The following is a 22,287-nucleotide window of genomic DNA, read 5'->3' as shown; positions in this document are numbered from 1 at the left end:
AATGTACTAGGGATTTTAAGTCAGGTAAAGCAACTCGAGGACAGACAGAAAACAAGGCACAGGTGGCTCACACCTGTCACCCTACCTACTTAGGAGGCTGAGAACAGAGGATCATGGGTCCAAGCCAGCCTGGGCAGGAAAGTTCGTGAGACTTTTATCTCCAATAAACTACTCAGAAAAAGCTGGAAGTGGTACTGTGGCTGAAGTGGTAGAGTCCTAGCCTTGAGCATAAGGAGGCTCAGGGACAGAGACCAGGCCAAAAGAAGAAGAAAAGAAGACAGAGTGACCACTGTCTTTTGAAAGAAGATTTTATTACAGTCCCCATGAGGACAGACAGAAAGTGTGGGCCAAAACCTTTAGTGTGTTTTCCACAGGAACTACTGAGGCAGTATAGGCACGTTTGGGCGGGCTCTGTACTAGACATTTAAAATTCCCACAACTCTAGCTGATCCTCTAGTTTCCAATAGTGGCACTGGAGCAGTTTAGGCAAGAGACATATTGGCGTTGTGTGTGAATATTAGATAAAGAAGGGTAGTTGGGCTCTGTACTGGTTGTGTTGTACATCAAAAACATAGCCTGACCTGGGCCCTGGTGGCTCACACCTATAATCCTAGCTATTCAGAAGGCTGAGATCTGAGGATCATGGCTCAAAGCCATCCCAGGCAGAAAAATCCAGGAGACTCTTATCTCCAATGAACCACCAGAAAACCAAAACTGGCACTTTAGCTCATAGAGCCTCCTTTTGCTCATAGAGCACTAGTCTTGAGCAAAACAACATGACCCACAACTGACCAAAAAAAAAAAGCCATAGTTTGCTGTCTAGGAATTAACTAGTTCCACAGCAGGGAGGTGTCAAAGCATCATAATATACAGAAAAAAAAATCCAGGATTAGTATGTAACTTCATATACTTACTCCTTGTGCATTCTTACTCTTGTTTTCCCTTTGGAATAAGCAGGAAATGGATTTGTTGGTCAAACTTGTCCATCTCATCCAAGAATAGCTCTCTCTGGTGCAAACGACCAGTTGAGGCCAGAAAGGGCAGAACAATCCAGAGGACAAATAGCCTTACTTTGTACCTAGATCTAGCTCTGACCTGGCTATACTCCAGCAAGTCTTTGTCCCATTCTGACTCAGTTTCGCCCACTTTGACATCCACCAATGACCATGAAGTCCATTATTTGCTGACTGCAGTTGCATGTTGGGAATGTCCTAAGTATTCTCATCAATATTTCTCCCCCAGAAGCAACCTGGGAAATGTTTGTGTGACCCACATTCATCTTCTGATCTAAACTATTTCTTCATAACCAGGATGCAGGGGTGTCTAGACACAGCATACATGTAACAGATATATTACCCACAATCCATCAGCACACAGCAAAAGACAAGAGCCAGCATGGTGACGCATGCCTGAAATCCCAGCATTTGGGAGGCTGAGGCAGAAGAGCCTGAATTAAGTCCAGTCTGGACTACATAGAACCTATCTCAAAAAAAGAAAAAAAAGGCAAAAACAAAGAAGATATTTCCCTCAAAATGTTGCAGAAATGTAGTCATGAGCTTACCTGTTCAGCATGTAGGACCTGAATTCTGAAAGGAGCTTATTCTAGAAATTTTGGAAGCTGGGAACAAAGCATGGTGGGACAGCACTGTCTGAGAGCAACTTCCCCAAAACCTAAAGGCCTCTTCCTTTAAAAACAAAACAAAACAAAAAGACCCAAGCACTGGGCACTCGTGGCTCAGGCCTGTACTCCTAGCTACTCAGGAGGCTAAGAACTGAGGAGTGCAGTTTGAAGCCAGCTCAGGCAGGAAAGTCCAGGAAACTCTTATCACCAATTAATCGCAGAAAAAGCCAGAAGTGGCCCTGTGGCTCAAGTAGTAGAGCGCCAGCCTTGAGCTAAAAAGGAGTTCAGGGGCAGTGCCCAAGCCCAGAGACTGAGCTCAGGACCAGCAAAGAAAAAAACAAAAAAGACCCAAGTACAAGTGAAAACCAGACTTCTGAGTTAGCATTAGGCTAATTATGCATTCCCACACACTAAGGAAAGTATATTATTTTTTCCTGAAGGTTTGAGTTGTTTTTTTTGTTTTTGTTTTTGTTTTTTGGGTCCGGTCATGGGGCCTGAACTCTGGGCCTGGGCGCTGTCCCTCAGCTCTTCAGCTCAAGGCTAGTGCTCTACCACTTGAGCCACAGAGCCACTTCCGGCTTTTTTCTTTTTGCTTATGTGGTGCTGAGGAATCGAACCCAGGGCCTCGAGCATGCAAGGCAAGCGCTCTACCACTGAGCCACCTTCCCAGCCCAAGGTTTGAGTTTTTTAAAATAATGTTTTGTAAACCAAGCCCAGTGGCACATGTCAATAATTCCACGTAGTTGAGAGGCAAGAGACTGGGAGGACCCTGGTTTGAGGCTAGCCCTGGGGGGAGAGGAGAGGAGAAGTTAGCAAACCCCCATCTCAATCAATAAGCCAGGCAGAGGCTGAGTTATATGGCTCAAGTGGCAGAGATAATCACAAAACCACCCTCAGTTCAAACCCCGGGGCTACCACAAACAGGTAAAAACATTTTTTTTTCTGAGCAGGAATGGGCCCCATCTTCAAAAATCACTACTTCACAGGACATGAGATTGGCCCAGTGCTTCCTGTTGGCGCTCAGGCTCCTGAAGGGACCAGCCTCCACCCCCAGTGGGGGATGGGGAGGTGAACAGATGTTTTCAGAAATGGGGGTAAACTCTAATGTGTTCTTTCCCCTCACCTTCCATAGAGGCTTCGGACAGAGAACAGGCTCCTGAAACAGCGGATTGAGACTCTGGAGAAGGTGAGCGGCGTTGTCGCCAGCAGGGGGCGCTGCATCTCCAGGCCTCACACAGGACTCAGCTGCCATCGTGGCTGAGGCCAAGATCCCATCCTGAGCCAGCTGGGTAGAGTAGCCTGGCTGAACCCCACCCACTCTGAGTCCCCATTGAGACTTGGGCTGCTTGTCCCTGGGGGCTCTGGGGAGACTCTCCTCCACCTTTATCTCCTCAGTGGATGGTGATCCCAGGGTGGTGGAAGGGAGCCACTGTGGAAAGGAAGGAAGATGGAGGAGGAGGGACAGCCTTGCCATTTGATGTTAGAATGCAACATGCTAAAGATGGTGGTGGGCTTTGATGGTTTACTATGACCCCAGGCCCAGGATCTCCACTTATTGTCACTTGTTCTTTTCTTGGTCCAAGACCAGGACTTGAACTCAGTACCTGACACTTTCACTTACTGGCTAATGACGCTCTGCCAACTGAGCCATGCCTCCAACCCCAAACTCATTCTCATGGGCAAGACTTTAGTGCCTTTGTCTCAAAGCCCTGTTCTTTTTTTTTTTTTTTTTTTTTTGGTGCCAGTATTAGAGCTTAGACTCCAGGTATCCAACTCTCACTGGCACTCTTACCATTTGAGCCACACTTCTGCTCCAGCTCTTTGCTGGTTTGTTGGAGATAAGAGTTTCAAGGATTTATCTCCCCTAGTGAGTTTTGAACTGTGATCCTCTTGAGTAACTAGGATTATAAGTAGGAGCCACTGGCACTAGGCTCAAAGCCTCCATTTTTTTGGGGGGGGGTCGTGGGGCTTGAACTCTGGGCTTGGGCGCTATCCCTGTGCTCTTCAGCTCAAGGCCAGTGCTCTACCGCTTGAACCACAGTGCCACTTCTGGTTTTCTAGTGGTTTATTGGAGATAAGAGTCTCACAGACTTTCCTGCCCAGGCTGGCTTTGAACCATGATCCTCAGATCTCAGCCTCCTGAGTAGCTAGGATTACATGTGTGAGCCACCGGCGCCTGGCTAAAGCCTCCATTTTTGTTCTCCCTCCAAAAGTAAAACAAATTCCTGCCAGGCATAGTGGTGCACACCTGCAATTCCAGCTACTTGATAGAGAGGAAGATGAAGAGGATCAAGGTTCAAGGCCAGCCCCACCCCCATCTCAGTAAAAGCTGAGAGGGGTAGCACCACCAAGCCATCTCAGCTACATAAAAAGCATAATTAGGAGACTCCCAATCTTAGTATAAATGAAAAACATGGGAAGCAAAAAAAGGGCTGGGAAGTGGCCCAAATGGTAGACTGCCTGCCTTAGCAAGCCACAAAGCCCTGAGTTCAAATGCCACGCAAAAAAAAAAAAAGTTCCCAATCTTCTCTGATCACAATGAAGAGACATTTTCTGGTGCTGAGTTCTCCCAGCTGGTCCCACCTCTGTCAACATGGCCACCACACACACACACACACACACACACACACACACACACACACACACACACACACACACACACACACACACACACACACACACAGTTCCCAATCTTCTCTGATCACAATGAAGAGACATTTTCTGGTGCTGAGTTCTCCCAGCTGGTCCCACCTCTGTCAACATGGCCACCACACACACACACACACACACACACACACACACACACACACACACACACACACACACACACACACACACACACACACAGTTCCCAATCTTCTCTGATCACAATGAAGAGACATTTTCTGGTGCTGAGTTCTCCCAGCTGGTCCCACCTCTGTCAACATGGCCACCACACACACACACACACACACACACACACACACACACACACACACACACACACACACACACACACACACACACACACCCCTCTCCAGGATGGAGCAGGCTCTGGCTTTGATCTTCCTCCGGGTTCTCTCTGCTGGTTTTCTGGTCTTCACTGCTGTCTCCCCTGCTTCTAGAGATAGTCCACCGCGTTAGTGACAAGTGGTTCTTGTCTGTCTCTCCCCTCTCCTGTCCCTGCGCCTTCCGCTCTGCCTCCTCCCCTTGTTGCTCGGGACCCCCCTTCGCCCACCCGCCGGGTAGGAGAGCGCTGCTCTGGCTGATAGGCTAATCCAGGTACTGTAGCTTTTTTCTCCCTCTCCAGTCTCCTTCCTTGATTCCTGCACATGACAGCCAGTAACTGCCTCTTCCCTGGCTGCTGCCATTCTGGGGGTGAGAGGGAAGGCCTGGCATCATGCATGGGGGGCAACAGGGGGCCCACATCCTGGGAGACAGGGGCTTCCATAGGGGGCGGAGGCATGTGAGGTGGAGAGGATGGGGGGGCATGTGTGTGAGAGTGTTCAAGCATGAATTTACACACACAGGGACAGTGTACCCATTTCGGGGCCTCGTGTGTGCACTAATGCTAAAGCTTGCACACACACATCTTGGCACCCACGTTCACGCACAGAACTCTCCTGGCCACTCTCACGCTGCTCCTCTGCAACTCCCTGCCATGCCTGCCAACCTTCCCCTCACTCACCTGCTCCTGCTGCCGCTTCATCTCGAATGGCTTTATCTGGAAGCTTCTGCACACCACCAGATGGGCTCAGAGCCTGGAATGGGGGTGGGGGGGGGGGGAGGGGACAAAGATGATAGAATGGGGGAGGGGAAGTGTAGGCCCCGAGGGAGACCAGTGCCCCAGTGACAATGGCAACTCCTAGCAGCAGAGTCCTGAGGCCTTGATTGCCCCCAGCACGCGCCCTTGGCAGGCCCAGCCTGTGCTGCCCCTTGGCCCTCTGAGGAAGACCTGTTTCTTAGGATCCGGAGCAGCAAGCTAAGAGCCAGAACTGGGGAGCGGAAGGAGCTGTCCACAGCCTGGCCTGGGACCCCTCCACCACTCCCCAGCTAAGCCTGGCAGAGCCTCACGAGGCCCAGACCTCCCAGGCTCCTCCAGCTGTCCTGTGCCTGCCTGTCTCCAGGCCCCCGTGGTGAGGCACCCCATCCCAGGCTCTGAGTTCGGGAGGCTGTGCCCCCTTCTCATCTCCCCCTCCTCCACTCTCTTTGGGCCCTCCCCCTCCCCCCCACCGTGGCCCAAGGCAGGGCCTGGGATGGAAGCCGAGGGTCACGGTCTCCCCTCCCCTCCTCCCTGTGCTCAGGGGCAGGTGACACGGGCGCAGGAGGCGGAGGAGAACTACGTCATCAAGCGAGAGCTGGCGGTGGTGCGGCAGCAATGCAGCTCGGCCGCAGAGGACCTGCAGAAGGCGCAGAGCACCATTCGGCAGCTGCAGGAGCAGCAGGTACCGGTGGGCGGGGCCCTTGAGGCCACGCCCCCGCCACGCCCCGTCCACTTTTATTTTCTGGGTTCGGATACCTTCATCTGGGCTCTCTCCTCCCTGGAACTGGAGGAGGGACCTAGGCAGACTATTTCCCTGGACCTCAGCACCAAGGCTGTCCCAGACAGATAGCCCCCAAGCTCTGCAGGAGGGAACACCCTCCCCCTCAGAGAAATGTCCTGTCTCCTCACCCAGGGCACCTAGAGACAGATGAGGTTCCCATCTCAAAGGCCGAGCCTCCTCTATCCTACCTAGGTTCCGCCAAGCTTCCCAAAGCAAACTCTCCCCATTGTTTTCTGCTTTGAAATGCGGGAGGGGCAGGAGCCACGCCCCTAGCCACGCCCCCTATGTGGTCAGGCCATTTCCACACTCGATGATCCTGGAAAACCACCCAGTCACTGGCTTCCCGCAGAGGGCATCCTGAGGACATGGAAAGTCCCTTTAGGGACTTTCCTTCATTTGAGCTTCCCTGGAAAGTGGCTCTGCCAGTTCTGCTGTCCTCGGGCCAGAATGCCTAAGCACCGAGCATTGGGGTCCGGCCCAGGATGCCCCATGTCTGAGCTCCTCTCCCAGCTCAGAGGCTCCAGGGAGGAATGGCAAGTCCTGCTCCCACCCTAGACTGGATGGAGGCTGCCCTCCCCCAACCCCCTGCAGGGAACCAACACAGCCCTCTGCACCCCAGGAGAACCCCCGTCTCACTGAGGACTTTGTGGCCCACTTGGAGACGGAGCTGGAGCAATCGAGGCTGCGGGAGACAGAGACACTGGGGGCACTTCGGGAGATGCAGGACAAAGTTCTGGACATGGAGAAGGTGCGGCGGGATAGGAGGGTAGATGGGCAGGTGTTAGGGGGTTCCTGGGGAGAAGGTGGTCCTGAGGAAGCTTTAGAAGGGGAGGAAGGGTAGCTAGGGCAATTTCCCCACCCTAGTCTGTTTCTGCAGAGGAGATCACCTTTGCCTGCTGTTTTGGAAGCCAGGATGCATCCCTGACCCCGATCATTGCTGTCTATCTACACCCAAGGGGAGATGGGAAGTTGGACCCCTCACTCCTAGACCTTCCCAAGCCTGGAGCTGCATGAACACACACACACACACACACACACACACACACACACACACACACACCTGCATATAATATAGCACAACCCCATAGAGGGCACACATACCTACCCTACCTTTATTTCTCATATTCAGAGACTGACAACAGCATTGTGGCAGCTTAGTGAGCAGCCTGGATACCTTATCACACCGTGATGCTCTCCCCCAGGCCTTGAGTTCCAGGATGGAGGGAAGAAGTGGGAAGGGAAGGTCCAGACCCATATGAAGGTCTCTGTCCCACTCCCACAGAGACACCCTCCAGGAGCTGAAGCCCACTTTTTCCTGCCTACCCCAGGACACCTTACAGTACAGGAGATGTGCCCCCCCCCAAGCAGCCTGCCCCGTTTATGAAATAGCCCCCACATCTGTATGAGGATCTCCAGGCCTCTCAGCCCCCATCAACAGCTGGATTTCCCCAATCCCTTCAACCCTGCTGCCCTGCCCTGCCCAGAACCAAACCAGGGTCAGTGAGAACCCGACCTAGACACCAGGGTACCTTGGATGCAGGTGACACCAGGACAGGGCATACATAAGCTGGTCCTCAGCCTGTTTGTTCCCAGGTAGAGGGGCTGCCTGGCCTGGCCTTGGGGGGAGGGAAGGGGCACAGAGAGGCTGTACCCATTTTCTCAGCCCTTGCTGGGGTAGATCCCAGGTTGGTCATGGACCCTGAGGGGTATGGATCTCTCCCGGGGGGGGGGGGGGGGGGGGGGGGGGGGGGGGAGGTGCCCTTGTCCCTGTTGCCTGGCTAGTGTTATCAGCAGTAACATTTTATGGAGACCCCCACAATTTAAAAGTGTTATATCTTAAGGCAACACTAAGTGAGTAGTGGTACTAAACTCCACTTTACACCCTAACTGGGGTGGTGATATAGGAAAGTCCTTTCCCTGGGCCTCGTCCCTGTTCTTGAGTTGCCCAAGGCGGCGCTTCTGGAGAACGGAAGCTGGGAAGATCAGGCCCGTCTGCCTGCCAGCGGGGACGTGTAACTGCGTGGCTGCCCAGGGTCCTGACCTCGTCTTTCCCCGCAGAGGAACAGCTCGCTGCCCGACGAGAACAACGTGGCGCGGCTACAGGAGGAGCTCAAGGCACTCAAGGTGCGGGAAGGCGAGGCCGTAGCCTCAGCGCGAGAGCTGAAGCTGCAGCTGCAGGAACTCTCAGACACGTGGCAGGTGAGGGCCAGGTGGGCAGAGCGGACAGAACGCCCGGGGCATAGGGACCCCGAGACCGATCGCCGGCCTCCCGCCCTCTCCTTCCAGGCCCATCTGTCCCGCGGCGGCCGCTGGAAGGAGTCCCCGCGGAAGCTGGTCCTGGGCGAGCTGCAGGACGAGCTGATGAGCGTACGTCTGCGCGAGGCGCAGGCCCTGGCCGAGGGCCGCGAGCTTCGGCAGCGCGTGGTGGAACTCGAGACGCAGGTGGGCTGCGCCTGCGTGAGGGCGGGGCCAGGAGGCAGCCCCCCGCCGGGCCAGCGATCCCCACTGTGCGTCCTTCTGACCTCCTTTCCAGGACAACATCCACCGCAACCTGCTGAACCGCGTGGAGGCGGAGCGCGCGGCGCTGCAGGAGAAGCTGCAGTACCTGGCGGCGCAGAACAAGGGGCTGCAGACGCAGCTCAGCGAAAGCCGCCGCAAGCAGGCGGAGGCCGAGTGCAAGGTGCCACCCCTGCCCGAGCCCCCGCCCCGCGAGACCCCCGCCCCAGACTCCGGCCCTCCCTTGACCCGCCTTCTGTCCCACACCCCCAGAGCAAGGAGGAGGTGATGGCTGTACGGCTCCGGGAGGCGGACAGCATGGCCGCGGTGGCCGAGATGCGGCAGCGCATCGCGGAGCTGGAGATACAGGTGAGCGGCGGGGACGAGGTGAGGGCGGGGTCGTTATAGGGGCGGAGCCAGGGCGGTGGGGGCGGGGCCATGGCGGGAGTCCGGACCTGGACGGGGCCGTGGTTGGGCGGGGCCATGGAAGGCGGGGCCATGGCGAGAGGCAGTCTATGGGAGGGATCGTGGGAGCGGGGCAGATCCAGGGAAGGCGGGGTCGGAGTGGGCGGGGTTATAGCGAGGGGCGGGGCCGGGCCGCCCGGCTCTGACCGCGGGTGCGCCTGGCCGCCCCCTAGAGGGAGGAAGGCCGTATCCAGGGCCAGCTGAACCACTCGGATTCGTCGCAGTACATCCGCGAGCTGAAGGACCAGATCGAAGAGCTGAAGGCGGAGGTGAGCGCCGGGCGTCCTGGGCCGGCGCGGGGGATAGGGGTCACAGGTCCGACGTGGGTGCAGTGAGGAGGCGGCCGGGGCCAGAAGGGCGAGGGAAGAGGGTGCTCGGCACGACGCCTGCGTGGGCCCGTCGGCCCCGCCTCCAGCCCCAGGTCCCCCCGCCCCAGGTGCGGCTGCTGAAGGGCCCGCCGCCCTTCGAGGACCCACTGGCTTTCGACGGGCTGAGCCTGGCGCGGCACCTGGACGAGGACTCGCTGCCGTCGTCGGACGAAGAGCTGCTGGGCGTGGGCGTGGGCGCGGCGCTGCAGGACGCGCTCTACCCGCTGTCCCCGCGCGACGCGCGCTTCTTCCGCCGTCTGGAGCGGCCGGCCAAGGACAGCGAGGGCAGCTCGGACAGCGACGCCGATGAGCTGGCCGCGCCCTACAGCCAGGGCCTGGACAACTGAGGCAGGGGCGCGTGCGCTGGGAGCCCCGAGGCCGCCGCTACCGTGGATCGCCTGGGCAGTGTCACCTGCCGAACTCCACGCCGCTGTGGCCCCTCGTAGAGGGCCGAGCCCGCCAGGCAGCCCAGAGGGCAGGGCCTCCGGGTCGGGCCCTCCCTCCCCAGCAGTGTTTACCCATTTTGGTCCGTACCCCTCCCGGCCCTCCTTCGAACGTTCAAGGGGTACCTGGGCCAGTTACCTGGGGGCAGGAGGCAGAGATTCCTGCCCAGGTGAGCAGGAAGCTTCCTCCTCCCCAGCAGGTTTCCCTCTGGGACAAGGATGGCCCTGCAGGGAAGGGCCCAGGAGCTAGAGGCCTGAGGAAGGAGGGACATCCCTGAGTTGGACATTAGCACCCACACAACGCCCTCGGGACACAGTGACCTTTCACCTTGGCTGCAGGGGACAGAAGGCCAGCCTGGGCTTCCCTGCCTGGTGCAGGCATCATGGCCCCTGCGGCAGAAACCAAAGTCCCCCATCCTGTGGGCAGGGCCACCCGGGGTTGTGAGTGGACAGTGGGTACCAGCTAGGGCCTGGGCGGTGTCTCCCTGCTTTGGGGAGGGGGGCAGGCAGAGAAGCTATGAAGAAGAGACCCCTCTCCCCAGAGGCCCTCATCTCCCTCTGGGATATCCATCACTGTCTTGGTCAAGGATGGAAGGCTACCCCCTCCTTGGGGATCCTTAGCCTCCAGCCACTTCCCTTCTTTTCCTTTCTGTCCCCAGCCCTGCTCTCAGACCAGGGTCAGGCCCCAGGAGTGGAACTTTCCAGCGGAGTTGCCTCCTCTGGCCTCCTTGTAGTGGTCCCGTGATCTCTGCCAAGTCATAGCTGAGAACGGTGCCAAAGTCCAACGACACCCCTCCCCCCTCAGACCTTTACCTCCCCTCCCCCCCGGGGGGCCTCAGCGGCCCTGGGGGGGTGCTGACCCTCTCGGTGCTCCTGGAGCCTCCACTAGCAGTAGCGTCACAAGCAATCTCCCTGGCGCTTCCTGGGGTGGGGACCCCTCCTCCGTCCCTCTTCCCAGTCACTCACTCTTCAGTGTTACAAAGCCTGGGGACCAGGCCGGGCACCTGAGGGGGCCCCCATGTGCCCCCAACACTGCCCACTACCATTTTTGCACACTGCCTGTTCACACTCCACATGTTGCCCAGGCGGGAAAGATGGAAAATAAAGTGTATTTACAGTCATGGATGAGGGGCACTAATTGGGCAGGCTTGGGGATTCTCAGGGCGAGGCTTCAGAGTATCACAAACAGATGGGGAGCTTCCCAGAGTCTGGTGGAATGCCAGGCAGTGGAGGAGAAAGAATATTTCCCAGTAGGGGTGAGCTAGGTCATGTGAATAGAGGTGTGCCCAGGGTATGATTGCCCCCCGGAGCCCCCCCCCCCAGACTACCTGCAGGACTGTCACCTTCATAAGACCAGCGCCCACTCCCATAGGCCTGTTGGGGTGTTCTGCCTCATGCCTTATTCCAAGCAGTCCCCAGAATACAGTGGAGATAAGCACTAGGTTTGGGGAAGGGGAGATGAGCTGCCACTAATAGGTTAAATGGCAAATAGGCAACTGTGGAGAAAAATCAAAGGCTTCCTGGAAGAGATGGTGTGAGGCTTCTATAAAGACAAAAGCAAAAAGGGCAGATATGTCACAAGTTCCTGCAGGAAATGACTGGATGCCCAAGAAGGAGAAGCAGACACTGATATGTCTACTCCAGATCAAGAGTTCCTAGTGGGGTACTGGTGGCTCATGCCTGTAATCCTAGCTACTCAGACAGCTGAGATAGGGGGATTGTGGTTCAAAGCCAGCTTGGGCAGGAAAGTCCATGAGACTTTTTTTTTGTCAGTCATGGGGCCTGAACTCTGGGCCTGGGCGCTGTCCCTCAGCTCTTCAGCTCAAGGCTAGCGTTCTACCACTTGAGCCACAGTGCCACTTCCGGCTTTTTTCTTTTTGCTGATGTGGTGCTGAGGAATTGAACCCAGGGCCTCAGGCATGCAAGGCAAGCGCTCTACCACTGAGCCACCTTCCCAGCCCCGTGAGACTCTTATCTCCAACTAACCACCAGAAAACCAGAGGTGGCACTGTGGCTCAAGTGGTAGAGCACCTTGAGCTGACGAGCTCAGGGACAGTGCCCAGACCCAGAGTATAAGGCCCATGACAAAAAAAAAAAAAAAATCAAGATTTCCTGCTTTGTGCTGGGTGTGGTGATGCACTGCTGTAATCCCAGCACTCGGGAGACTAAAATAGGAGGATCTTGAGCCAGCCTGGGCTACATAGTAAAATGTCTAAAATGTCCAAAACAAACAAACAAAAAGTAGTGGTGGATTTAGAGGAGAACACCATCAAATAGACCATAACTGGGAGTCAGTGAGGAGGCAATCAGCAAAGTAAACTGAGTCAGGCCCTGGGAACAGTTGAGTGAAGGCTCCCATGGAAGAAGAGTTCCCAAAGAGGCAGAGTCCTTTGTGGGGGTCCCCATGGAGCTGAAGCTGAATCTAGAGTGGAGAACAGAGCCAGGGATGGTACAAAAAGGCTGCTTTGAGGGAGAAACTTGATTGGCTCCAGGTAGATTGTAAGCTGTCCCTGCCTTCTATACCAATGTGTCTGTTGGTGAGCAGCCAGGTCCCACTTAGTGGCTCACCAAGTTGATGGCTCCTGGGACCACACACCGCCCCCCAATACCCAGATTTAACATGGAGAGCCAACATTGTGCCTCTCCTGTTCCCATCCCAGCTGGCTCACTACACTGAGTTTCTGTCGTACCCCTTTGTGGGGGCTGCCTAGCATGTCAGGTGCCAGCCCCTTTCCTTGGGCTTAGAGTCTGAGAACATGGAAGCCTAGTCCTCATTAGAGCCCATCTGGAGAGGAAATCTCTGTGATTTGCCACAAATCCACATTTGAGTGAGGAAGTATGCTGTCCTCCTCCTCTAACTCCCATCTGGCTTCCCACAATTGATGTCCCTTTGATACAGAACCCCATTTTTCTTTGGACCTCAGAGGGGTGTGACTGTGTTTCAGGGTGGAAATGCACACAACTAGGGGTGGAGGGAGGCTCTGTGCTAACAAGAATCCTCACCAGCTCCTGGTGAGGATAAGACTTGGGTTCAAGGCCATGGTTCAAGGCCAGCCCAGGGAGAAAAGTCCATGAGATTCTACTTTGAAAATAAGGCAATGTTGGGGCTGGGAAGGTGGCTCAGAGGTAGAGAGCTTACCTGGCATGCATGAGGCCCTGGGTTCAATTCCTTATCACCACATAAGCAGTAGGGCAGCTCTGGCTCAAGTGGTAGAGCGCTAGCCTTGAGCTGAAGAGCTGAGGTACAGTGCCCAGGCCCAGAGTTCGGGCTCCACGACTAGCAAAACAAAAAAGCAATGTTGGAAGCTTGATTCAAGTGCTAGAGTACCAGCTGAACAAGTACCACATCCTAAATTCAAGCCTTAGCATTAATAGTAGTAGTAATAATAATTTAAAAAAAAAAAACTGGTAAGGCCAGGCCCTGGTGGCTCATGCCTGTAATCTAGCTGAGATCTGAGGATCAGGGTGTGAAACCAGCCTAGGCAAACAAATTCAAGACACTCATCTCCAATTAACCACACACACACACACACACACTGGAAGTGGAGCTGTGGTAGAATGCTAGCCTTGATCCAAAAAAGCATAAGGGAAAACACTCAGAGCTGGCAAAAATTAAACAAACAAATAAATAAGGAAATGGGTCCAAAGGCAGAAACAGATCTGAAAAGCCCACACTAGTCCCTTTTCTGTCCTTTCCCCCATCTGGAGATGCCTCTCTCATTCCTGATGTTAGGAATTCTTGAGTTTCTTTGGAAAAGAAAGATCTAGGGAACCACCTCCTTCATAGGGCCTGAGTAGAATAAGGTCTGAGCTAGGACTTGAGGGACTCCAGGGTTAAGGTGGCTTGGCTGGCGGCAGGGTAAGGAGGATGTCAGGGATGTCAGGGCAGTAGGAGGTAGGACAGTGCCTATGGAGGCGGGATGCATCAAGGATAGGGTGTCCTGGAACTGGGAGAGGCCACTTCTTCCCTGCAGGCTCCAAGCAGGTCAAGCCACCCTACCCCCACACCTGTGGAGGGCACTTCTACAGAGCCCCTGGGGACAGGCTGCTAGCCTGGGAACACTGGGTAAACAGGAGAGGAAAAGGAAACAGCGAAACCAGATGATGCTGGGGACCCCTCCGTGGATCTACCAGGAGGTCACCTTAGGTAAGGGGGTGCACCCAGGGGCAGAGTCTGTGAAAAGGGATCCACCCTCCATACCAGTCAGGCCAAACCATTCCACCAGCTCTTGAATGTGGGAAGAGCTTCGAGGGCTCCCCACCTCGATCATTCAGGCCCCTCCTGAGTCTAAAGTTTGCATCAGAAGTGGTACCTGGCCAGGTGTCAGTGACTCACACCTGTAATCCTAGCTATCCAGAAGACTGAGATCTTCGGATTTTGCAGTTCGAAGCCAGCCCAGGCAGGAAAGTCCATGAGACTCCTATCTCCAATTAACCACAACAAGCTGGAAGTTGAGCTGTGGCTAAAATAGAGTGCTGTTCTAGAAGTACAGCGTCCAGGCCCAGAGATCAACCCCTAAGACTGGGGGGGGGGGGGGGGAGTAGAATCCGAAGAAGTACATGATTTTGCACTCAACCAGAAAGTTGAGAACTGGTAGGTCCTGGACCCAGACCCGCCTCACCTGCCCCTTTCTTTTTCATAGGAGAAAAGCTACAAGGTTTCGCCAGTCCTCCAACCCTTGGTCGACCCCCAGGTCCCGACCCCCGGGGCGACAGCGAGGATGCGCAGGCTCCAGTGTCCTGGTTTTATTGCAAATGGGGCAGCGCTGGGTTTACAATGTACTGAACTTGGGATTCCGGTGGGAGCAGGGAAGGATTCCAGCGGGGGCAGGGGTGTGGTCCTGGCTAAGGGGCGGGGCTTGGCCGGAGGGTCCGCGAGGATCAGCTAAAGGCAGGGGTGAAACTTGGGTCCAAAGACTAGATAGGACTCTAGGGAATCAAAAATCAACCCAAGGAAAGGGGGGCGGGGGAACCCTAAAAGTGGGAAAGGGTACCTAAGACAAAAGCGTAACGGAGGGGCGAATCCTAAACCAGGTGTGGGCATGGAGGGTGAGCGGGCATGGCGTCTGGCTCAATGGAAAGTCTCCACCTCCACCACAGTCCAGTCACCCTGTGGAGAGGCCACATCGTCTGGGGAGAAACTGGTGACCGATGTGATGCTGGCACGCGACTCATCCAAGGGAGACAGCAGTTCGGCCCAGCGGCCCAGTTCGGCGTCGCTGAGCGGAGTACGGGTGGCCCCGGAGACGCCACCACCCCCTGTACCCACTGGACCCCCACCGCTGGCTCCCGCCGCACCCTCGGCCGCGGCGAGTAGCAGCGTCCGGCTCAACAGGTGCTGCACGACGCTAGCCTGCAGCGCTCCCAGCGGCAGCTCGCCCAGGCGCGCCGACTTTGGGCTCCGCGAGGACGCCCCGAGCCCCGCCCCACTCGCCCCTTTCCCATCCCCCGCGCAGGACCCAGGTCCCGGATCCAGTGAGCCTGGGGTCGGGGTCGCCGGCTCGGGTCCTTCAGCCTCGTAGATGGTGCACAAGCCGTCTCCTGAGCCCGGGCCGGCAGCAGGAGGCCAAGGCAGAGGAACACCTGCAAATACAGACGCTGAGCAGAAGGGGTGGGAAGCGCCACCTCTCCGCGAGACCACGCCCTTTGCACTTGCTTTGCCCCGCGACGACCACGCCCCCTTCGCCGGCCCCAACCCAGCCGCGAGACACGGCCCTTTCCATTGGCCGCACCTCACCACAAAACCCTGCCCTAACCATCCGCCACGCCCTCCTCGAGACCCCGCCCTTTGCACCTGCCCCAACCCCGAGACCACGCCCTCTTTACCAGCCCCACCCTCCCCGCGCGACTCCTCCCTTTCCGTCTGTCACACCCCACCGCGAAGCCCCGCCCCCATGCATCGCTGCCGGGTCCCCAGACCCGCCCGGAGTCCCTCTCACCTGGAGCGCCGCAGACAGCCAGCGGCGGAGCAGGCCCTCGGCTCCAGGCCGCCGGATGGCAGGCGGCGAGCTCCGCGTCGGCGGGCGGGGAGGCTGCAGCGCCGCCCTCGGGCCCGCTATCGTAGCCACGCAGCTCCTCTGGCGTGCTGGTGGCGCTGCTGCTGTGGCCGGCCAAGTCCGGGCCGCTCAGCGTACTGGATGGGCTGCGAGAAGGTGGTGGTGGTGGGGCCGGGGCCAGCGCTAGGGTCAGCCGTGGACCCGAGATGGAGGCATCTGGACCTGGGGTCGGGGGTCGGCATGGGGCCTGCAGTGGGGGCGACGCTGGGGGAGAGGAAGGAGGCTGAACAAGGGGCGAGCCTAGGCGAGGCAGGACCTGCGGAGGGGGCGTGGTCGCGGAAGAGGGCGGGGCCTGTGGAGGGGGCGAAGCCAGAAGCCTGGCCTCCTCTGGGGGCACTGTTGTCTTCTGAGGAGAAGCCTGCAGAGAGGGCAAGGCCAGAATAGGTGGAGCTTCTTGAGGGGGCATGACCAGGGGAGAGAGAGGCCGTGAGATCAAAGATGAGGCCTCTGGAGGTGGTGTGGCCACAGGAGAGTGAGAGATCAAAGATGGGACCTCTGGAGGGGACGAGGCCAGGGGAGAATGAGGAAGTGAAGCCAAAGATGGGGCTTCTGGAGGGAGTATGGTCAGGGGAGAGTGAGGGAGTGAGACCAGAGAAGGTAGGGCCTCTGGATGGAGCGTGGCCAGAGGAGAGAGAGGGGGTGAGGCCAAAGAAGGCGGGGCCTCTGGAGGGGGCGTGGTCAGAGGAGAGCGAGGGGGTGAGGCCAAAGAAAGCGGAGCCTGCGGAGGGGACGTAGCCAACGGGGTCCGAATAGGCGAGGCTAAGAGAGAAAGAGGTACCTGCAGAGGAGGTGAGGCAGGAGGAGAGAGAAAAGCCTGAAGAGGAGGTGAGGCAGGTGGAGAAGGAAGGGCCTTAGGATATGTAGCTGAGAGAGAAGGGATTTGTAAAGGAGGCGAAGTCAGAGAAGGCTGGGCTTGCAAAGGTGTAGGCAAGAAAGAAGGCGTGGTCTGCAGTGGGGGTAAGCCCAAAGGAGGTGGGGCCTGCAGAGGCAGTGAGGCCAGTAAGGGTGGCAGAGTCGGGAGACAGGTATCAGCCTGTAAAGGGGGCAAGGTCAGAGAAGATGGGGCCCCCGGAGTAGGCGTGACCAGGGCAGGGGGAGGAGCCTGACGAGGGGGCGAGGCTGGAGGAGAGGAAGAAACTAGTGGATCCTGCAGCGTGGAGTTGGCCAAAAGAGGAGAGTCTTGGGAAGGAGATGTAATCAGGTTAGAGGGTGTGGCCTGTGGGGGCGGAGCCTGGGAAGGACTGGCCTGTGATGGGGACGTGATCACAGAGAAAAGGGCTGGTGGGGTGGGCGTGACAAGGGGAGAAGACAGATTCTTTGGAGAGACTGGCGGAGAGAGAGAGGCGGCGTCTAGAGGTAAAGGAGCAGGCTGAGATGTGGATAAGGAAGTCGGAAGTGATGGCAAACCCAGAGGAGCCTGGATGGGAAGCATATTCTGTGCAGGAGATGAACCTGATGGAGAAAATGCCGTCGTTGTGGGCCGGGGAGAGACTCTTTCTACCTCCGGAAAGGGCGGGGCTTGCGAAGGAGGCGTGGCCGGTGGAGAGGGGAGGGTCTCTAGGCAGAGCGGAGTGGAAGGGGCTACTGGAAATGTGATGGCCAATGGACAGGCTTGGTTCTGTGAGTGGGGCGTGGCCTGAGGGGAGGGCGGGTCTTGAGGATGCAGGGTTGCAGGCGGAGGGGGCGTGGTTGGTGGAGAGGGAGGGAGGGTAGTCTGGGGAGGAGCCCTTGAGCGGCGGGGAGGTGGTGTCTGCTGGGCGGCCGCGCTAGGTGGAGAGGGCTTGGCCAAAGACAAAGCTGAAAGCTGGCCTGGCACTGAAACTGCGTTCTTCCTGGGGACTGTGGTCTGAGGGGGGCGCAGAGCCGACTGCCCTTTGGCCTTGGGCTGTGACATCAGCGCAGGAGCCCGGGATGGTCCACGGGATGAGGCCCCAGACCGAGCGGGGGATGACAGAGGGGTAGCACCGGAGCCCGAGGGACGAGAGGCCGGCTTTTGGAGGCCACCACCAGCGCTGGGCCGCCTCCTGGCAGCTGGACTAGGCTCTGGGGCATTTTGGTCTCCAGTAGTCACTGATTTCTTGGGCGTCTCGGTCAAGGGTCGTGGCCGGGCATTCGCAGCTGGTCGAGGGAGTCCCGCTTCTGCCACCGCTGTCCGGGAGCGACGGCCCATGGCCGGTGAGGGGGCCCCTGAAGTGGGCCCTGAAGAGTCTGGAGACAAAGCAGAGGCCCAAAAGGGACACGGATACCTCCAGGCTGGACCCACCGGGGCCTAGGAAACCCTTCACCCCAAAGTTACCTACCTTTTCGTGTCCCGGAGTTCAGAGCAGCCCTTTTGGGTGTCTCTGGGGCTTTTCCTCTGGCCACAGGTTCCTCAGCTGAGGGACGGGGTCCTTTCTGAGCAACAGGGCCTGGTCTGGGGACAGGAGGAACCAGATCTTTTTTTTTCTTTGTCGGTCATGGGGCTTGAACTCTGGGCTTGGGCGCTATCCCTCAGCTCTTCAGCTCAAGGCTAGCGCTCTACCACTTGAGTCACAGCACCACTTCCGGTTTTCTGGTGGTTTATTGGAGATAAGAGTTTCACAGACTTTCCTGCCCGGTCTGGCTTTGAACCATGATCCTCAGCTCTCAGCCTCCTGAGTAGCTAGGATTACAGGTGTGAGCCACTGGTGCCTAGCGGGACAAGATCTTTTTGAACTTCCCAAATGTACACCTTCCCATCTATGAAATGGAGAATATACACTTCTCTGCAAACCAATGACTTTCAATTTGACACAGGATCCACAAGTGCTGCCCAGCCCTTGTGCGTAATATTAAAAGGTTTCGTATAGTGGTACTAAAAGGGAGGGTTGGAGGTGTGGCTGAAGTGGTAGCCATGAACAACAACCCAAGCAAATGCTAGCAACAGCAAAAATATAATAAGAAAATTAAAAAAGAGAGAAAAAAACAGATAGTGACACTAACGCTTGCTTTAGGGACTGAGAAGGGGCATGTTACCTGGTGGTCCCGCTAGCTCGTCCTGGGGTAGAGACAGAAGAACCCTGGCTGGGTGTCTTGGCAGGGGTCCTCTCTCCTCTCCCAGCAGCTGAGGGTCTGGAAGCTTCAGAGAAAAGAGTCAATGTTGTCCGAAAAAAAAAAGGGGGTTCGGAAAAGGAAGGAAGGAGGTAGGGGAAGAACATGGGGTCAGAAGAGACGCCAGGTACCTGGACTTCGAGGACCTGCCACAGTGCTTCGAGTTGGTCCCACGCGGGCAGCAGCCTCCGGAACAGGGGCTCCACCGACGCCTCCAGATCGCTCTGCCAGGGGCTTTCGCCCCATGACTCCCGCTGCTCCCAGAACCCGAAGGGCTGCGGCGGTTACTGGGGGAGGGGGCCGAGGGGACCCCGGAGGCCTAGGGGTGGGAAGGCCAGGGGGACGAGAAGCTGGTGTCCTCGAGGCGGGCCCTACCTTGGCCTTATCCCTCTTGTCCATTCCGCACCTGATGGGCAGACAGAGGAATCAGCACCCCAGGTTCTGGATCGCTACACCGCTGCTGCTGGAGATCTTGGCTCCTGGTACCGTACTGGTCCTTTTCCAGGCATCCCGCCACTCATGGATGCCCATAACTGAGCCTTGGCTAGCTGGATCCGCTTTTCTCCCCCATCCACCCACACCTGCGTACCAGCCCGGCTGCTCAGCCTTGTCCCCAAGTCCCACCCCCACCGCCATCCCCCAAAGCTGAGATGCCTTGTTTGTCCCCCTCCCTCGGTCCTTTCCAGGAACAACATCACGCCCCTACCCCCTCGCCCCTCAGGGACCTTGGACGACCAGCCTCCTCTGTCTGGCTTCCGATGCTGGGGACAGGAGCGCACGCCGGAGTATCTTCGCCACCCCCACCCAGGTTCCTGCTCCAGCCTCCCCGAGGGATGCCAGCACCTGCCAGGAGGAAGAGTCGGCCCCGCTGCCCGCGAACGGGCTCCGGGAGACAAAGAGCCAGGATCCGGGCCCGACCCCTCCCCCAGCCCGGCCGCGGCCCCGGCCTCAGCCCCAGCCCGGGCCCGCCACCTCCACCTGCTGGCCCCGCGCGGCTCACCTCCGGCTCCGGCCTCGCGCCGCTCCACGCACGCACGGTCGCCTGGGGTGGGGCTCTGCCCGAGCGCCGCGGCGGCGGGAAGGCGAGGGGAGTGGGCTGCGGGCGGCGGCGCTGGGGGTGCCCGGCGGGCCCCGCCCCTCCGCCGCGGGCGGGGGAGCCCGGGACGCGCGCGCGCGCTCGGCGGGGACCCGGGAGCGCGCCAATGGGTGGGGGGGCCTCGCGCGTCGGAGCAAGGGGCGGCCTCGCCGAGATCCGGAGGAGGCAGGTTTCCACAGACGTGTCCGACGCCCCAAAAGCCAAGAAACGGGGCTTGGCGGGGAAACACTCCCCCGAGGACCCTCACACCTCCCTAAACGCAAGCTCACGCACCTGCTCCGACCCCCACCCTAACTACTCAGAGACCAAGGCCCGCCTGGACGCGGATAGGCTGTGTCCTGGCAACCAGGGGGCGGGACCACCGCGCCTCTGGCCCACCGACCAATCCAGACGCTCCGTGCCCCTAATCCCAGTCCTGGCCTTCTCCACCAAGGAGGCCAGCAACACTGGTTTGGAGACCTGAGTTGGGAGGAGTCCATCTCTTTCAAACATCCCATTTCCCAAGGAAATCTCTTACCTGGAACGGGATAGGGGCTAGAGCTTCTGGGGAAATGCACCCCTAGCCTGGGGATTTAGGGAATGAGAGGCTGATTCGAGATTGGAGGGGGAGGGGAGGAGAGGAAAAAAATCAGTACATGGAGAGGGGACACAACCTTCTGCAGAACAGAAAGATCCATCGAGTTTACAAGAGGTCCAGGCAGCAAAGAGTTGGTGGGGTAGCTGGGTTGTGGGGGATTAGATTATGAGGGTTTGGGATGTCAAAACAAATGCTTGAAGAAACAATTCGAATATCCTATTTTAGGGTATCAGCCCAGCTTGAACAAGTGAGGTGTGTCACTTTTCTGACTTTGTCTGCCAGCACATAGGAATCTCATGGTAGAACCTTACAGAGGACCCTACCCTTTAGAGGTTGTTACACCAAAACATCTATTAACACCAAGACCCTCCTTCCCCACACCCCATTGTGGCCCTTCACAGTGAGGAATTCAGTTCTAGGTTCACAGCCACTGTTTCCTTTTTAAAATTTGATTTGTGTATATATGAATGTGTGTGTGTGTGTGTGTGTGTGTGTGTGTGTGTGTGTGTGTGTTAGTAAGGAACTTGAACTCAGCACTTGGACTCTTTCCTTAGCTTTTTCCCTTAAGGCTGGCACTCTACCACTTAAACAGTGGTTCCACTTGCAGTTTTTTGTTTTTGTTTTTTAACAGTTTAATTGGACATAAGAGTCTCAGGGACTTTATTTCCTGAGCTGGATTAAAACCTGAACTTCAACCATCAAATCTCAGCCTCCTGAGTAGCTAGGATTACAGGTGTGAACCACCAAGACGCAGCTCAGCTGCTCCTTTGGAGGGCACCATGCAAGTCTGAGCAGGTCTTTGAAAGCAAGAAGGACTCAAAAGCCACGTGAATTGGACAAAGGCCTCAATCACCAAGAATTCCTGCAGATAAGCTGATCTTATCAGCCTCAAGATGCCACACAAGTTACTGGGGTTTGTTTTGCTTCTAGGCAAGTAGCAATCAGCTAGCCTTGGCATCAGGGACCCTATGAAGGGTGACAGTCCTAGTCAGAGCTATCTCCAAAGCCCTGTGGCCTATTCTAAGTATGTAGCTGAGCATGCTTTCTTTTTGGTGCTGATCCTAGGGCTTGAACTCAGGGCCTGTGCTCTGACTTTGAGCTTCTTTTTGCTCAAGGCTGCACTCTACCACTAGAGCCACAGCACCACTTGCAGGGTTTTGGGGGGTTTTTTGTTTGTTTTTGTTTTTGGTGACTCATTGGAGATAAGAGTCTCACAGACTTTCCTGCCCAAGCTGGCTTTGAAATAATCCTCAGATCTCAGCCTCCAGAGTAGTTGGGGTTATAGGCATGTGCCATAGGCTCCTGGCTTGTAGCTGAGATAGATCTCTAAGGAGATCAAAGACTTCTTTATCTGGAATTACCAGTCCCTGTTGGTAGCTAATTGTGTTCAAGTGTTACTGTAAAACATTTAGAGGCCCCGGTGCCAGTGCTGGCTACAATAAAACCTACAGGACAGCCTATCACTAGGATCAGGGTTCACCTTTGCAATACATGTTGTGGTATTTTAAGATTTCAAGTAATAAATAAATGGATTGAGTCATTGCAGGTACTAGCCATGAAAAGGACCAAGTCC

The 22,287-nt window shown here is 56.8% G+C and overlaps 2 protein-coding genes across 4 annotated transcripts in view; one reads left to right on the top strand and one right to left on the bottom strand.

Moving 5' to 3' along the window:
- The window catches only part of Evi5l (ecotropic viral integration site 5 like), a 36,692-nt gene extending 25,655 nt beyond the window's left edge, over positions 1-11,037 (top strand). For 2 of the 3 annotated variants that reach the window (XM_042693761.1, XM_042693760.1), the window contains 10 exons: positions 2,754-2,807; positions 4,850-4,882; positions 5,905-6,045; positions 6,764-6,892; positions 8,203-8,343; positions 8,431-8,586; positions 8,678-8,824; positions 8,914-9,009; positions 9,279-9,374; positions 9,542-11,037. In XM_042693761.1, the coding sequence (XP_042549695.1) occupies positions 2,754-2,807; positions 4,850-4,882; positions 5,905-6,045; positions 6,764-6,892; positions 8,203-8,343; positions 8,431-8,586; positions 8,678-8,824; positions 8,914-9,009; positions 9,279-9,374; positions 9,542-9,820 (1,272 nt within the window). In that variant the 3' untranslated portion in view covers positions 9,821-11,037. The remainder of the gene's footprint in view (positions 1-2,753; positions 2,808-4,849; positions 4,883-5,904; positions 6,046-6,763; positions 6,893-8,202; positions 8,344-8,430; positions 8,587-8,677; positions 8,825-8,913; positions 9,010-9,278; positions 9,375-9,541) is intronic. The other variant, XM_042693762.1, reaches the window with a different exon arrangement.
- A 3,646-nt stretch (positions 11,038-14,683) lies between these two features.
- Positions 14,684-19,440, bottom strand: Prr36 (proline rich 36). Its single transcript, XM_042693969.1, has 5 exons — positions 19,173-19,440; positions 18,967-19,069; positions 18,273-18,385; positions 15,856-18,180; positions 14,684-15,499 (listed from the first exon to the last, which is right to left on the bottom strand). The coding sequence occupies exons 1-5, from the start codon at positions 19,438-19,440 to the stop codon at positions 14,988-14,990; spliced, it is 3,321 nt and encodes a 1,106-aa protein (XP_042549903.1). The 3' UTR covers positions 14,684-14,987.
- Between the last annotated feature and the right edge of the window lie 2,847 nt (positions 19,441-22,287).

Source organism: Dipodomys spectabilis, unplaced genomic scaffold, assembly GCF_019054845.1.
Source record: "Dipodomys spectabilis isolate Male_0828 unplaced genomic scaffold, ASM1905484v1 ptg000173l, whole genome shotgun sequence".
In the NCBI taxonomy this organism is placed as follows: Eukaryota; Metazoa; Chordata; class Mammalia; order Rodentia; family Heteromyidae; genus Dipodomys; species Dipodomys spectabilis.
The sequence above is the reverse complement of the archived record's forward strand: the minus strand, read 5'-3'. Positions and strand labels throughout refer to the sequence as shown.

Excerpts from the sequence above, each read along its gene's own strand:
- Prr36 (XM_042693969.1), bottom strand. The coding sequence starts at position 19,440 with ATGGACAAGAGGGATAAGGCCAAGGTAGGGCCCGCCTCGAGGACACCA. Across the intron at positions 19,070-19,172 it reads GGCAGGTCCTCGAAGTCCAG|CTTCCAGACCCTCAGCTGCT; the intron begins GTACCTGGCGTC and ends TTTTCTCTGAAG. Across the intron at positions 15,500-15,855 it reads GGCTGTCTGCGGCGCTCCAG|GTGTTCCTCTGCCTTGGCCT; the intron begins GTGAGAGGGACT and ends CTGTATTTGCAG.